This window comes from Sebastes umbrosus, chromosome 18 (genome assembly GCF_015220745.1).
Source record: "Sebastes umbrosus isolate fSebUmb1 chromosome 18, fSebUmb1.pri, whole genome shotgun sequence".
NCBI lineage: Eukaryota > Metazoa > Chordata > Actinopteri > Perciformes > Sebastidae > Sebastes > Sebastes umbrosus.
The window spans coordinates 18,055,107-18,067,346 of NC_051286.1; the positions used below are offsets into that span (position 1 = coordinate 18,055,107).

The following is a 12,240-nucleotide window of genomic DNA, read 5'->3' on the forward strand; positions in this document are numbered from 1 at the left end:
GAAAAAGGCATTGAGCAAAAAAAACACAAAACCGGTCTCAAAGCTCATTTCTATTCTTTAGCCGCTGGCTCGGTTTGACCTCCTTGTTTGCACGTTTGGATGCGGTTACACAAACTGATTTTGTTCCTTTTTTTTTCCTCTATCATTTGTAAAGCACACAGGCTGTCAACGTGAATTAACTAGGTAAGGCCCGGCATGTCCTTTGTGGGTCACAACGTACTGCAGACCTCTGCCGCTAATGTGTTAAACTGTCCAATTTATCCCACCAGAGAATCAAATCAAGATGCGGCCAATGGGGCAGAAGATTAGAAGTGCTTATTGGCACCACTTCAGAATTCAGAACGAGGGGCTCGCTGACTTGGAAGGAAGACCAATTGATTTGGGATAATTACAGAGATGATTTACAGTTTTAGATATTGTGAAGCATAAAACAAACTGGTGCGTTATCAATTTGTTAGGCACGGCCCGTGTTAATGAAGCAGCATTAATAAATACCTCGTGATATGAGAACTTTTCAATGGTTTATTGATATACAACCTCCTGACTGACTATAAAGCAGGCTGCCAGTATCAACAGTACCAATTTTAGACACGTAATGAATAAGAAAAAATAAATATGTACAAACGTAAACTGGAATCTATTATTCAGGGTTGTTATGAAACTCGTTTGTCTTCAATCTTACTGAAAAACAGCAGGCAAATGTAGCTTATTAAGGCAAAATAGGCAGTTTTGGAATGAAGGAAAATAAAATATCTTCATTTATATTCAGTTTTCAAGTAAATAAACCATGTAAACAAAAATAAAATTGTTGGAAAACTTAACCAAAGGGTGATTAAGGCAATACATTCAACAGCGTCATGGGAACCATATCAGTGCAAATACAGTGGGAGTGTGACTTAACTCACAGTTTATATATAATGTTCATCACCAGAAGTAAAAAATAGGCATAACACTAAGACAACCACCAAAAAAGTTGGTGTATGAAATGTTTGAACATTTAATAATCAAAGGTAGAAATATAAAAAATGGAATGGAACCCTGTTTGCAGAGGATGTTTGAACAAGGAGGAGTAAACTCAAATACTGGCTTGTCTTTACATTCAAAGAATTAAAAAAAAAACAAAAAAAAAAACATAAAATCACCAGGAATCTCACAGATCAATATCACGAGCATTGACAAAAAAAAAAAAAAAAAATCATACATTTAAACATTAACAATCTTACTACGGTTTAAAATAAAGGACCCTGAGTACAATGCTTAGCAAGGATTAAAAGGAAAATGGAGGAGAAGCGACTTCAAACAAAATGCATGAAACAACAGCTTTGAACTGCCTTTTGCCTGGAGGGAACATGCAGGGCTTAAACTGACCCACGACTCAGATTCTTTTCACACACGTGCAAATGTCCAGGAGGGAGGAATGAGCTGCTGTGGTGGTGGTGGTGGGGCAGAGGAAGGAGCATTTAGATGCTAAACCAGAGTACTTAATCTCTTAAAACATGAAAACACGAAGTCAACAACGTGTATAGGTAGTATGTTTACAGTAACCTGGTTTCTGTAGCTGAGAAGTTCTTCAACTGAGCTTTCGTGTAGCTCCTGAAAGCCCTTTTTTTACTAGATAAAAGCATTGTGCATTTATCCCTGAACCAGTGACACCCCGTGATGCAAAGCTCGCTTCCACATGTAGTACGTGGAGCGTGGGGTGAAGGGGAAGTAGGACCTGAACTCTTTGAAAGTGGGGAAGGATTTCTCCTCGAAGCGTTGCTGCAGGAATAGCTTGGCCTTGGCCTTGAAGTTGGCCAGAGCCACAACATCCATCGTAAACATCTGCTCATCTGTGGGTGCCTTGACATGAAGGGGCAGCTTTGCTGTGCTGTGTGAAATTGGGGGGTCAAAGGAGGGCATTTCTACATATTTAGGACTCTGGACAAAAGGGAGCACGTGCTGACTCTCCACCCCCCTCTCCATGATCTTGTTTTCTGTGGTGGTGTTCTGCAGATTCTCGGGGAGGTTGATCACTGCGCTCGGTGCGACGATCTTCTTCTTGCGCTTCTGACCGCTGTGCCACAGCCAGTAGAAACAAGAGGACATGGACGGGAACTTGAGCTTGAACTTCGTCAGGGACCATTTGGACTTTTGGACAAGCAGCTTTGCAGCGTCTCGGAGCTGTTTTTTACTTATGTATGCCAGCATGAAGCTTTTGTGTTTTCGCCTGCAGATTCTCGCTCTGGGCGCAAAAGGCTGGTTGGCGTTCGGCAGGACTGGCGACAGACTCTTCGGACTTTTGTCTGCATCCGAGCTGTCTTCGCTGCTGCCGACGCTGCCTTTGTAACCTCTGTCGAACAGCATGGCTTCTCTCCTCCAGTTGTAGTATGTTGATCTGGAAATCCCCGGGAAGTTTCTCTTGAAGATCCTGAAGGGGAAGGAGGTGTTTGTGGCGATGCAGCTTTGCAGACAGCGTTTGGCTTCCTGCATGTGAGCTAAATTCTGGGCCCGCTCCATATCCAGCTTGCCGAGGCCGAGGCCGAACATACCGGCCACGCTGTCATGGTTGTCCGGCTCGTCCTGCTTCGCCTCAGGCGAAGACCAAACCTCCTGCTCTGTGCTCTCCCCAGGACTTATCTCTCCTGTCGACGACGAGGTAGAGAAGTGTCCTCCGGATTTCAGGAGCTCGTGCTTCCAGTTGTAGTACGACGACCTTGAGATCTCAGGGAAGAACTCTTTGAACTGGTGCAGAGGGATGAGCTTACCTTCCAAGTAGCAGGCTTGCAGGAAATACTTTGCCTCGTACCTGGCAGCTGACTTTTTGCAATGCTCCTGCGTCTGCCTCTTCCAGCGGTAGAAGGTCCTCTTGGTGATGTTGTACTTGTCCTTCAGACCCGGGTAGGAAAGCTGCGACTCCCGGTTCAGCAGCTCCTCGCGCTCGGTCGGCAACGCCCTCCGCTCACTCTCTGGGCTCCCGGACGTGAGGTCACTTGTTCGGACTAGTGCCACAAAGTGGTTCGGCCTGAACAACGACCCGGACTGCAGCTCGCCGGACCACATGACGTGGAGGGTTAGATTCTCGCAGGTTTTGGGCCAGGTCCGCGAACGTATGATGCGGTTGAAATAGGGCCGGATCTTGAGGTTGAACATGGGGTAGATGGAGTAGATGTTGAACTGCAAGACCGATGACAGCGCGTACAGGTGCCACATGTTGGCGTAGGAGCCGGGGAAGCAGGACGCTTTGACGTCTGCGTCGAAGATGGCCTCCAAGACGGTTGCTGGTAGGTTTATCATGTCTTCGGACTCTTCGGCACAGAGGCTGAAGCGAACAGCCTGAAGCATCATTTTTGAGTCGATCATCCCAGACAGGTAGTATCTCTTCCACAGCACCATTTCCACTACGGTCCGTACCTGTGGGGGACAATATTAATGTAGTTATTATTAAAAAATTGCGCATACAAACAGCTAGAAAGGGTCCGTATGGATAAGTGCAAGAGTATGTATCACTACTCACCTGTAGCTCCAAGCTAAATCCGGTGTTGCCCACTAACAGCATGCTAACTGCGTCAAACAGCAGGTTGCCCTCTCCCTCGCAGTTCAGAGGCAGGAGGCCCAAGGGTGCATCGGGTGGGTACAGTCCACGAGCCGTGTCATCCACGTCCGGCCACTCGGGGAAATCGCGACAGGGGATCTCCGGGAGCCGGAAGGGAGCGAGGACCCGGTCCACCTCCAGGGCCACTCTGGTCAAGGCGGCGAGGCCGGAGCTCTCCGTGGCCTCCTGGAGCTCCCCAAGAACAGACAACACCACCTCCTTCCTCTGAATCATGCCTGGTGATCTGATGAGAGCTGGAGGGAAGAAGAAGGAAGAGATGGTGAACAAAAGTTCAAGATAGTGGAGGAGGAGAGGGAAACTCGGAGAAGTTTTACTGATATAAAACAATAGAGAAAAATGCTGCTGAGGAAATGTGTTTGTGCCTTTGTTACCAGTAATTATGTAGATTACTGTGGTCCTATCCACACTCAAACAACAGCTGCAGCTTAATTAAAGTGCTGCTTTGTCTCAGAAGGAAATAAACACATCTCACATGTTCCCACTTTACTGACTAGATTCATTCCTACACTATTAAGCCTCAAACTGGTCTATAAAATGTACTTAAAACAATTTCACTCACCTCTTAGACACAAATTTTTTTTTTTTTTTTTTTTTTTTTTTTTTTTAAAATGTAACACCATGGCTGTGTTTATAGGCCTTATACAAATTACATTCAAGCAAAAGCCAGTACAATTCAGTGATAGTGTGTGTGTGTGTGTTTGTGTGTGTGTGTGTGTGTGTGTGTTTTTGTCTAACTGCAACATAGCTGCAAAGTATGACTTGTTGTGGTATGAAACTAACTATGAAACTATGAAACTAAACCAAACTAATTCAGATCAAATTCAAAGTCATTACCTACAGGACCTACTTTATGCTGCCCATTCATTTTGTGTTGTTTTTAGGCTTTCAGGTGATTTATTTACCCGTTTCTGTTTTAATTTAATCACTTAACTGAACCTGTGAAGTTTAAATCAGCTCAAGTAAAGTTTATATCAGTAATCCCTTACAATTAACCACAATAACACAATAAAATGATTAAATATAACCAATTACACAGCGCAAAACCATATTAGAAACAAATATTGTCTTACCTGAAAGCCCAAAGTCTTCAAAAGTAAAAAAAAAAAAAAAAAAAAAAGAGACTCAAAGGAGGTTTTTCACAGCTGATAGTGTTGATGTCTCTCTGGGAGGTTTAGTCCATTGTGTGCGCAGCAGCTCCAGAGTGTCTCTCCTGTCCTCCGGTGAGCTGAGGAGATGTTGGGAGTGATAAGCAGCACCTCCCTTCAGGAAATTGTTAATCGTCGATTCGCTTCTTTTTTTTGTCTCTGAGTCGAAAGACACCTCCTTCCTTCCCTCCCCCTTCCCTCCTTCCCTCCTCCTCCTCCTCAAGGAGACTACAGCCAGGGTCAATTTCAATGTGAAGTGTTAACAAAAGCCAATGTGTGAGCCAGCCAGGGCCATCAGAGAGCACAGAGGTGTAGTAGCCTTGGAGGTTATCAACAGGTATCGATGCTTTTAGGTTTTCTCAACATTGTTTTGCTTTTCCTTTGTCAAAGCCAACTGCAGATGTCAACAGTTCACTTTCAAGGTTATTTGTCAAATGCACCAAAGGACAGCAGGGTTGCCTTTATGTTACTGTAAAATAACATTATTATACTGTCGCTGAATTTTACAGCTTTGTATTGTTAATGAAAAATACAGTTTGAACTGTTTATTAATTTCACAGTATTTTACAGTTAATTTACTGTTTAAAGATACATTATATAGCTGTTTTCCACCTTTCTTTTACATTATCTTACTGATTTGTTTTAATGCACTATTTAGGTTGTATTTTTTACATACATTTTAATAAACATTATTTTTTGCCTAGATGAATAGACTTAGCAGGTTACAGACATAGGAATAGTCACACTAAATACAATTAAAGGTACTTGTTAGGAAAAAGGCTATAATAGACTTGTGGACACTTTTCCCAAAATGTCTATCTATAGCTGGCTACAAGCACAGAATGCAAACCATAACAACATGTGAGTGAAGAATAAAGCTAATTCACTGATTTTACAATCATGTACAATGTACAAGCCTCACATGTGCAGATCAGGTCCCAGAATTAAAGAAATACTGCATGAAACTGTTACTGATGATACTTTAGACAGTTGATCAGCAGTAGCAAGTGCTGTTTTTTTAAGAATGCATTATAGTTCAGTTAAAAAACGGCCCATGAGCGTAATTTAACAGGTTTTCTTTTGTATTAACAGTAAAGCACTGTTTTTAGCAATAACAGGTTAATACTGTTGAAATCCTGTTGTAAATTAACAGCAATTGTTTACAGTGCAGGGGGTGATTTTGGCCTCATAAATAAACTATTCTCAAATAGATTTTGTGGTTCCTTCTCAGCCTACACTTCAAATCCTAAAAAAACAACAACAACAATATATTTAAAAATAAAACAATCACAACTTTTGCAGCAAACTTTCTTTAACAATCACCACAATTTTTTTATTTTTTTTTTGTATTTATACTTTACAGTCTGCTCTCTACAGAGAGACAGTTTGTGGATTAGAGTGGATATGTGCAGACATGGGTGTAGACATGAAGCTTCTAAGCTCCAGGTCTGCTTGTTTCTTCTCCACTGTATCACATTTAACACCTCCACTCCTGTGCCTTTTGCAGGATTTCAGTAATCAAGGCCTTTTGTTCCACACACATGCACAACAATCCCAGCGACTGTCCCTCCCAACCCCCCACTACTGTAGACCCACTCACACACACACCAGGGGACAGCAGCATTTGGCCCCCACTGACTGATCTGTCCACTCCAAGCACTTGGCAGACAAGCTGGTGCCTGAGTTCACTGGGGTTCAAGGCTTTGACCCGAAAGCTTATCAGCTAGGTGGACAAAGTGTGAGTTTGTGTGTGTGTGTGTGTGTGTGTGTGTGTGTGGAGGGGGGAGTTACAAAAGAACAGGCACAATTTCACCACTTTGGTTTGTATTTCTGACATTGTAAGCTGAGTAAATGCATATAGACACCCACTTGTTAAAAGGTATGGTAATATGTGTGTGACTGTCTTGATAAAGAGCTTCCTTCGCTTGCCGTGCTTTGACCTGAAGTGTTTTGGAAGTCACGGTCTGTGGAAATACAAGCAGCGAGATTGACGTTACCTTAAATTTACTGTAAATTTTGAAATGAGGGTGATGACATGTTTTGTAAGGAGAGGTCAAGTAAAGTGTGCGTCAAAAGAGTGAAAGCGAGGTCACACTGAAACCATCTGCATTTTAAAAGACTAGTAAATGATTTCATTGTAGCTTTTCTTTTTTTTTTTTACAATTTATTATTAATAGAGAGGACCTTGTAGAAGTGCATCGCTTTTGAAATCAACTGCCATCTCAGTATTGTACAAATATATTGAATATGCCACATTATGCCCAGATCCTCAGCTTTGAATGTGAGTTCAGGGATATTTTATGTACTTTGATATCCTTTAAAGCATTTCAAATCTTACTCATGGCTGCTGCTCTTTTACATTCCCTCTTTGCCTTCATCTTCTATTCACTTTAACGCCTAAGACCAATTTCAGAAAAAAGGCACTTTCATTCTTTGTGTCCTGTTTTCGAAGCATGAAATGATTCAGAACCATGTCATGTGATATGTAACGAGGGCCTCTAATCCTGATTTGGCCTCTCCACGTTATTCATCTCCCCCCTTCTTTCTTGTCAATGTTTGTGTCCTCACCATCTCTCCAACCCCCTCAGACTCTTGGCTGTAGCCAATCACACACCTTAGGTGTGTAGATTAGCTGTGCTGCACTGCACTGTGAACACAGTAGTGGGCTGGCTGCGAGCATTTAAAATGCAAATAGGGCAACACTGGGACCGGCTCCGGCAGTCTCTCACCTGCTGTGGCTGTGTGTGTGTGTGTGTGTGTGTGTCTCTTTGTGTGTGTGTGTGCAGGTGTGACTGTGTGTGTACTGGCAGAGGAAAGTAGAAAGAGCTGGAGACTGAAGCCAGCTCCACACTAGATTTAATTCAGCATGTTTGCACAAGCAAAGTAGCAGGTTTGTGTCCGAAACTAGGTGCTGTATTTGGCTGTGCAGCTCGGTCACCTGGATTTTTTGCACCAAATGTCAAAAACACCATCACATGCAAAAAAAAATACAAACAATACCATTCAAAAATACTCTGTGGCTGGTTGAGATTTTAAGCAACAAATCCGGTGTTCTTTGGGTTACGTGTTTCTGTTTTTTTTCAGCCACATTTCCCGCCACCACTTCTTGCAAGTTCCTCCACCTGGTTTGGACACCATTAAATAAACAGACCTGCTGTATTCAACAGCTGTCTAACCACCTTTTCCAATATTCAAAATATTATTAATTATAGATTTTGTACAGAGTTACTGCTGGCCTGAATTTATTGAAAGGGAAAATGTTCAAATTGTCATTTCATTTTGTTTTTGGCCTTGATATTGTGCAGTCAAATAATGCAGGAAAATACCATGAACAGGAACACATAGGCTACTATCCTTAAATGTAACACATGTTTATACCAACGTTAGTTTATTGGAATATATTTCTCTCTACAACTACTTTAAGGTTTTGTTTTATAAATGTAGATGTGCACATTTTGCACGTCTACATGCACATTTAATACCTCAATTATTTTTATTTAAAATCAAAACATTGCAACTTGTAATCTATCTATCTATCTATCAATCTATCTATGAAACAATTGCAGACTTAATAGCCAAGTTTGTCATCTTTTGATTTATTAAAGACCTGAATACATGTTTTGCAAAGAAACAACATGAATAACAATTAATGCTGATTCAGTGATAGAGATACAAGAAAAATACACTGATGAATGAATTGCCATATAAAAAGAGAAGTCAAACATATTGAGGTAGACTATTAAAATTCATGTAACATTTTTTTTCTAAAGTTAAAATGCAAAATGTCTGAATCAGAGGGTAAAATACCAGTTAGTAGTTAAAGTACCTCATTTCCAGCTTCAGTTACAGGACATGGGATTTGGTGTGGAGCAAATCACAGTATTAAAACACATGACAGTAGCACAGTTGGAGCACACAAACAAAGAAACAATACACTGCAGTTTATATGTTGGAAAGCGGCAGACTATTTGTATCGGACACAGGCGTATTCAGTGGACTCGCACTCAAGGACCCACACTCTGTCAGGAGGATCAACGGGAAGAATAATGTCAGCGTAGATCACATCATCGTCTGCGTTCATAACCTAAAGACACACACGTTCATTAACTTTTAAAATGACCAAAAGCACAAAAGATTTTTCTCTGTGTATTGTTGAAAGAGAGTTGCCTTACATAGTTGGTGCTGGTCGTGTAAGAAGACTCATCTGGCAGCTGACTGTCTAAAATAAATAAAGGAATGCACAAAATCATGTTTTACTACAATTGTGTTCACATAACCACTGAATGTTCAGTGCGGGTGTAGATTTCTCAAGCTTATTTATGCGACTCTACAATTGCAAAATAGTTACCATCATGTTAGGAAAGGTGAAAACAGAACAGTGATTGCCTCAATGACCACAAAGTACAGTTGTGCAAGGAGGAATGTATGTGCACATGGACACATGTTTGGAAGTGGTTGGGTATATGTATGGATTAGTGTGTGCATATGTGTGAGACAATCTTCCATGGTAGCGCTTTCAACAGACTCTTTCTATAGGTTCCGGAAGTTTAGGAGAACTTACTTGTTCTTCTTCTGTTCACAACAAACACTGCAACCAGCGCGGTCAAAGCCACACATCCAACCACCCCCACGGCGGCGCCAATCACGTCCTGGTTGCCACCTGAAAATGTAAATCGGGCCTTCAGTCATTTAACACGTCAAATAATGTTTTGTTTGGCTGAAACAAGTCCTCCAAATCATCATCCTCAACCTTAAAGGAATAGTTTAGAGAGCTATAGGCGTGAAGATTGATGTCTGTATGCTAAATATGAGGCTACAGCTGTTAGCTTAGCCTCTAAACAAGGGGAAACAGCTAGCTTGGTTCTGTCAAAAGGTGACAAAATCACCTACCAGCAACATTTAAATCTCAAGAATTGACATGTAGTATTTCAATATGTCTAAAAACTACATGTAGAAACAACAGGTTGTAGTTTTATGGGGGGTTATGTACAGTAGGCTATTTCTTAGCCGGGTGCAGTGACTTCCTGGAGTCTTATCCTGAGGTTATCCTAGTTTATGCTAAGCTAAGCTAACCGTCTCCTGGCTCCAGCTTCATATTTTTAACGGACACATATGAGAGTGGTAGCAATCTTCTCAATGAACTCTTGGAAAAACAGCGAATAAGTGTGTTTTCCAAAATATCAAATTTTATTCATTTAAATTGAAATGAACTGGAAACTATTTAGTGCCCCTTTAATATTTTGGCAACTCAATACGCAAATCGTGTAGCCTAGTGCTTTCCACAATAATCCAGATAATATAAACCCTGAATAAAAAAGTAGATTCAAAAAGTATTTGCTGGAACATTATTACAATTTTGGGCAACACTTTACAATAAGGTTCACAAAAATGTGAGTATAGTTACTGAGGAACGAATGAGGAACTAACTGCTGGTGAACCATTAGTAAATGAGTAACTCCTGATCAGATTATATAACCTAGAGTAGGTAATGTTTAATCAATGATTAGTTAATGATTCCGTAATTAAAAATTAAATGAGGATCCTCATTCGTTCCCCAGTAACTACTCACATTTTACCTTACTGTAAAATGTTACACATTTTTTGCTGTCTTTGTAGAATTACTATTTTACACAGGCTATTCAGAGATGTTTTGTAGTGATTGAACATATCTTTACAAAAAAAAGGTCAATATGAGCGACAAAGCTGAGAATAATACTATACCTTGATCGTCAGGTTCTAGTTCTATGATCAATCCTCTTCCCCTCCCTTTACGAGCTACAAAGAAAATAGCATTTGTTATTATCAATTCTTTACATTCAACACCTATAGGAGTCTATACTGGCTAGGATCAACCATACAGACCTGGGAACTCCACTGAAGTCTGGACTTGTTCACCCACAGTCGCCTGGCACCTAAACTTCCTGTTATCAGGACTTTGGAGGGGGACAGTCAGAGTTATATCACAGAGATACTCCTGTTTTATCTGGTGTTGTGAGTCCTGTTGTATCTCAGTGCCGGCTTCATCCACCCACGCCAGTCTGACCTGGTGCAGATCATCTGTATAGCAATGTCCCGCCTCTACGTAGGTGAGGAGGATACACTGCAGTGACAATGTTTTGCCAGACATGAGGTTTAACTCAGGGGAAGCTGAAAGGAAAGAAAAACCTTTGTTTTATTTCTTTGTTTACAGCAGAGATTTCTCTTTTTCAGCTTTATCAGGTGAAATAAATTGTGCATCAACCCACACAGCACTTTAATCTTGACAGTCAGTACTCACTATTAAGAGGAGAGAAGAAATCTGGCCTTTGTTGGCAGCGATGACGTCCAACATCCTCCGCTGTGAGATCTTTGATTTCCAGAGTGCACTTTGAGTTGTCGTACTCTGATGTAGCTGTCTGGATCTCTCCATTACGGACTATAGCGATGTAATCGCTGGTGCTTGTGCTGAGCTGCCATATATAAAGGCAGACTGATTCTTCCTCACATGGAACTGAGATATCAAAGCCCTGCTCAGCCAATATCAGACCGTCTTCTCCATTTACACCTGGTGAAAGAGGATAAATAGGGTCAGATTCTCTTCCAGATGTTCAAGATAAGATTATAAAACTATTAGGAGATAAGATTGTTGTTAATGTTTCACTTACCTGATGTGATCAAAGATAACAGCAGCAGCAGCCTCATCACAACGTGAACTATTCCAGCCATCCTGTGTGCAAGTCTGTTCTCTGTGAAAAGGTACACTTGAGGTTGTCACCCTGAACATTAATGGAACAGAAATGCCACTTCCTGCATTTGCCAACATCCTCAACCTGCTGATGTGGAAATCTTTAACAGCTATTGGTGTGATTGTGGCTCTGAATACAAGATTTAACATTTATACAAACAATACAAATAGAGCTATAGTTTGAAGTCAGGTTTTAGTTTTGTCATTGGTGAAAAGTAGTCACCATAAAGAGGAATATTTAGGGAATACTAACTTTTTTTTTGCTTGACTTTTTCAGAGACTATATTTCATAAGAAGAAAAAGTATTTGGGATCATTTAAACAGAGGCCCCTTTTCATAGGAGATTGCTGTAAGCCGTTATGTCCAGTAACCTTCATTAAATTGCAAATGAAAGCCTTGATTCTGCAGTTAAGACTGAAAATATACTCTAGATTGAGAGGAAATCACTGTAAAAAATTCTAAAACTCTAAATTTAGACTTTAAAGTTTCTCTTTGTAAAGCAGCGTTTAATAACACTGCTAAATAAAGTTAACACATCTAATAAAATCACAGCAATTGGACACACCATCAGCACAAAAGCCATCCAGATATTTGCTTATATGTGCTGAGCATTGTTGATTTATTAAATTATGTCTAATAAATAAAGAAAAAAAATGTTTAACCTTCAACAGTGCTGATTTGTGTTGTGTCTTGTTTTCACAAGATTTGTAAAGACATTTATTTATTCATTTATTTATTTTACTGTATTTTATTTTGAATTTAAATTTATTTTGAAT

At 40.6% G+C, this 12,240-nt stretch overlaps 2 protein-coding genes across 2 annotated transcripts; both read right to left on the bottom strand.

Annotated features, from left to right (window-relative positions):
• Positions 1-509: 509 nt before the first annotated feature.
• Positions 510-4,955, bottom strand: vrtn (vertebrae development associated). The gene is made up of 3 exons (XM_037750910.1): positions 4,666-4,955; positions 3,497-3,828; positions 510-3,393 (listed from the first exon to the last, which is right to left on the bottom strand). The coding sequence occupies exons 2-3, from the start codon at positions 3,806-3,808 to the stop codon at positions 1,633-1,635; spliced, it is 2,073 nt and encodes a 690-aa protein (XP_037606838.1). The 5' UTR covers positions 3,809-3,828; positions 4,666-4,955; the 3' UTR covers positions 510-1,632.
• Positions 4,956-8,333: 3,378 nt separating this feature from the next.
• LOC119477068 lies at positions 8,334-11,696 on the bottom strand. Its single transcript, XM_037750912.1, has 6 exons — positions 11,385-11,696; positions 11,018-11,284; positions 10,603-10,887; positions 9,302-9,400; positions 8,913-8,959; positions 8,334-8,824 (listed from the first exon to the last, which is right to left on the bottom strand). The coding sequence occupies exons 1-6, from the start codon at positions 11,443-11,445 to the stop codon at positions 8,705-8,707; spliced, it is 879 nt and encodes a 292-aa protein (XP_037606840.1). The 5' UTR covers positions 11,446-11,696; the 3' UTR covers positions 8,334-8,704.
• Between the last annotated feature and the right edge of the window lie 544 nt (positions 11,697-12,240).

What these genes read in the sequence shown, in the direction of transcription:
- vrtn (XM_037750910.1), bottom strand. Translation starts at nt 3,808, where the DNA reads ATGATTCAGAGGAAGGAGGTGGTGTTGTCTGTTCTTGGGGAGCTCCAG. An exon ending in GATTTAGCTTGGAGCTACAG is followed by an intron (nt 3,394 to 3,496) that starts GTGAGTAGTGAT and finishes TGTCCCCCACAG; the next exon opens with GTACGGACCGTAGTGGAAAT.
- LOC119477068 (XM_037750912.1), bottom strand. Translation starts at nt 11,445, where the DNA reads ATGGCTGGAATAGTTCACGTTGTGATGAGGCTGCTGCTGCTGTTATCT. An exon ending in TTTCTTCTCTCCTCTTAATA is followed by an intron (nt 10,888 to 11,017) that starts GTGAGTACTGAC and finishes CTTTCCTTTCAG; the next exon opens with CTTCCCCTGAGTTAAACCTC. An exon ending in TGTGAACAGAAGAAGAACAA is followed by an intron (nt 8,960 to 9,301) that starts GTAAGTTCTCCT and finishes TATTTATTTTAG; the next exon opens with ACAGTCAGCTGCCAGATGAG.